Source organism: Nothoprocta perdicaria, unplaced genomic scaffold, assembly GCF_003342845.1.
Source record: "Nothoprocta perdicaria isolate Ctin4 unplaced genomic scaffold, notPer1 scaffold_154, whole genome shotgun sequence".
Lineage (NCBI taxonomy): Eukaryota > Metazoa > Chordata > Aves > Tinamiformes > Tinamidae > Nothoprocta > Nothoprocta perdicaria.
The window spans coordinates 277,242-280,234 of NW_020454694.1; the positions used below are offsets into that span (position 1 = coordinate 277,242).

Sequence of the window (2,993 nt, forward strand, 5' to 3'; positions counted from 1 at the left end):
TTCCTAAAAAGGAATTTTCCCAAAAGGAAAGGTATACTTGGCAGACAAACCGAGAATTCAGTGAAAGCTAGTTATAAAAAAAAAAATCAAAAAAAAAAAAAAAAAAAAAAAAGCAGGAAACCTAGGGAACTTCACGCCTGTGGTGCCAACCAAATCTCTTTAACAGAATGCAAGCAGACATACTAACTAGTTCTCCCTGTCTATTTTCATTTACCAAATCAGGCACAGCCAAGAAAATGTTGCACTTTGAGATTTCCAAGGAAGGCAGTGAATTATCAGTGGTGGAACACGCCGAAGTGTGGCTCTTCCTGAAGGTCTCCAAGGCCAACCGGAGCAGGACAAAAGTGACCATCCGCCTGTTCCAGCAGCAGCGGCAGCCTAAAGGCAACTCTGAAGGAGCAGAAGAGATGGAGGATGGAGGGCTGAAAGGTGAAAGGGGTGAGACTCTGATTTCGGAGAAGGCGGTGGACACCCGTAAGAGCACTTGGCACATCTTCCCTGTCTCCAGCAGCGTGCAGCGACTCCTGGATCAAGGCAAGAACTCCTTGGATGTGCGGATTGCCTGCGACCTCTGCCAAGAGACTGGAGCCAGCCTGGTGCTACTGGGTAAGAAGAAGAAAAAGGAAGACGACGGAGAAGGGAAGGAAGCTGGAGAATTCACTGGGGAAGAGGAAAAGGAGCAATCRCATAGGCCCTTCCTGATGATGCTTGCCCGGCACGCTGAGGACCGGCAGCACAGGCGGCGGAGACGAGGCCTCGAGTGTGACGGCAAAGTCAACATCTGCTGCAAGAAACAGTTCTTCGTCAGCTTCAAGGACATCGGGTGGAGTGACTGGATCATTGCACCTACAGGTTATCACGCCAACTACTGCGAAGGAGAGTGCCCCAGCCACATAGCAGGCACGTCCGGCTCATCGTTATCTTTCCACTCCACTGTCATCAACCATTACCGCATGCGGGGTCATAGCCCCTTTGCCAACCTCAAGTCATGCTGTGTGCCCACCAAGCTGCGGCCCATGTCCATGCTGTACTATGAYGACGGCCAGAACATCATTAAGAAAGACATACAGAACATGATTGTGGAGGAGTGTGGCTGCTCATAGACACACGCACACCCAAGACTCTTCCTTGGCTGTTATGTCGAGAAGCAAATGTTGTAAAAGCCCAAGAGGAAAGACCTGACATGGTGTAACCTTTCTGAACGAAACAATCAACTGAAATAAAAGCAAAAATAAAAAAAAAAAAAAGAGAGAAAACGAGCAAAGGAAAAACTAATAAAGCTGACCTGAGGAGGATCAGAAAAGACTAAAGATACGCAAAGAAAGAAAAAAGAAAGCTTCACGACCAGGGCTTGAATGGCGGTATGGGGTCGGGGATTTCCCCTTCCTTTCAGTATGCTCCTTATCTTTTTAGGTAGTATATTAAACATTACTCGTAACAAGGGGAGTTATGTTCCCTCCCCTGGTTACCCATCAGTTCAAGCCGTGGTAGCAGCTCATCTAACCTGCAGCAATTTGGACTAAGTCCAAACTGTCATTGAAATTCCTTGAAAAGCCATGTGTATGAACACTACATTCACTGGCACTTTCCCCCCACAATTTACCAAGGAACTGAGTACGTGTGTAGTGTCTGTGTGGATATATACGTGGCTATGTATTTACATACATATCTCTATACATACACACACTACACACATCCATATACTTACTTATATTGGTAAAGGGACAATATTGTGCAGGTGTATACACCTTCATCTTCTGCACTACATTTACAAAAAAAAAAAAAAGAAAGAAAAAAGAAAAAAAAAGAAAGAAAAATGAAGAAAAAACAAAATAAAAAATTAAAAGAATGAATGAAAGAATAAAAGTTACATTTTGTAAAGGTGCTTACAATGTTAGAACTATGCAACCTAGTTGGTTTTGAAACTGTTTACCTGCGAGAGAAGAAAAAAAAAAAAACAGAAAGACTTTTTTTAAATGGAAGTAACTTGTTTTAAAACAAAATTCTTCAGTGAGAGATACTTGAAAGGAACATGTTTGTCCAGTTACTGGAGCCAAACATTTCTATATTTTGTAAAAAAAATTTTTAATCGTTTACTATTTGCACTACAATGGTGTCTGACCTGTCTAATCCTTATTTAACAAACATTTGCAAGGGAGGGAGGTTGGGTGCGGGAGGGGTTGAGAGCTGCACTTATTGTGAGCTATACAAGAACTGCTACAGCACACAAAATAGCTATTTTTATTATTATAATTATTATTATTATTTTGTACCTTAAAAAGAATAGACACATACACCAAAGACATTTGTGCGAGCCTCTGAAAAGTCTGTTTGTGGTTGGTACCATTCACCTGTAATAAGTTAGAGTTGAAATTAAGGGTCAGTGAGTTGATTATGTTCGGGCTGGTATGTCTGTTAACTAGGTAAATTCTAATACTGCCCTCAAAAAAAAAGTAAAAAAAAAAAAAAAAAAAAGCAATTGGAGACTAGCTCTGGATTTCAAAAAGCCCAGAAAAGCCCTGGGATCTGGATCCGAGGTGCTTGGATCCAGCGCCCACCGAGGCACTGGCATTCTGCATGTACAACACTAAGGCTCGTCCCCACTGCACAGCCCCTGTGCATTGCTGGGAAACGGCTTTATACAAGGGATATACATATATATATGTATATATTTCCGTATGTATATATGTATGTATACACAAGGTATAAGCACTTCTGGCTTCACTTTAATGTTCTTTTTTTTTTCTAAAAAAAAAAACAAAACAAAACAAACAATGAATGTTTGTGTGCAAAGCACAGTATATTGAAAGATTGTTTGTCTGTCACTAACCCGGGCGGGGGSCGGGATGTGTTGTGTGTGTGAGAGAGAAAAGTCCTGTGCAAAACTGCAAGCAGCTTTGGGCCCTGCGCATCCCTTGCTCCAGCAAAACATGCGGAAAAGTGAGAGCTGTGGCAGTGCCTCCGCTTTGTGCACAGCTGGGAGCAGGAGAGCG

General features: G+C 42.4%; 1 protein-coding gene across 1 annotated transcript in view; it reads left to right on the forward strand.

Moving 5' to 3' along the window:
* Positions 1-1,393, forward strand: part of INHBA (inhibin subunit beta A) — a 12,327-nt gene extending 10,934 nt beyond the window's left edge. Inside the window, 1 exon segment of the mRNA XM_026034996.1 lies at positions 223-1,393. Coding sequence (XP_025890781.1) covers positions 223-1,103 — 881 coding nt within the window. The 3' untranslated portion in view covers positions 1,104-1,393.
* The last annotated feature ends 1,600 nt before the right edge of the window (positions 1,394-2,993 follow it).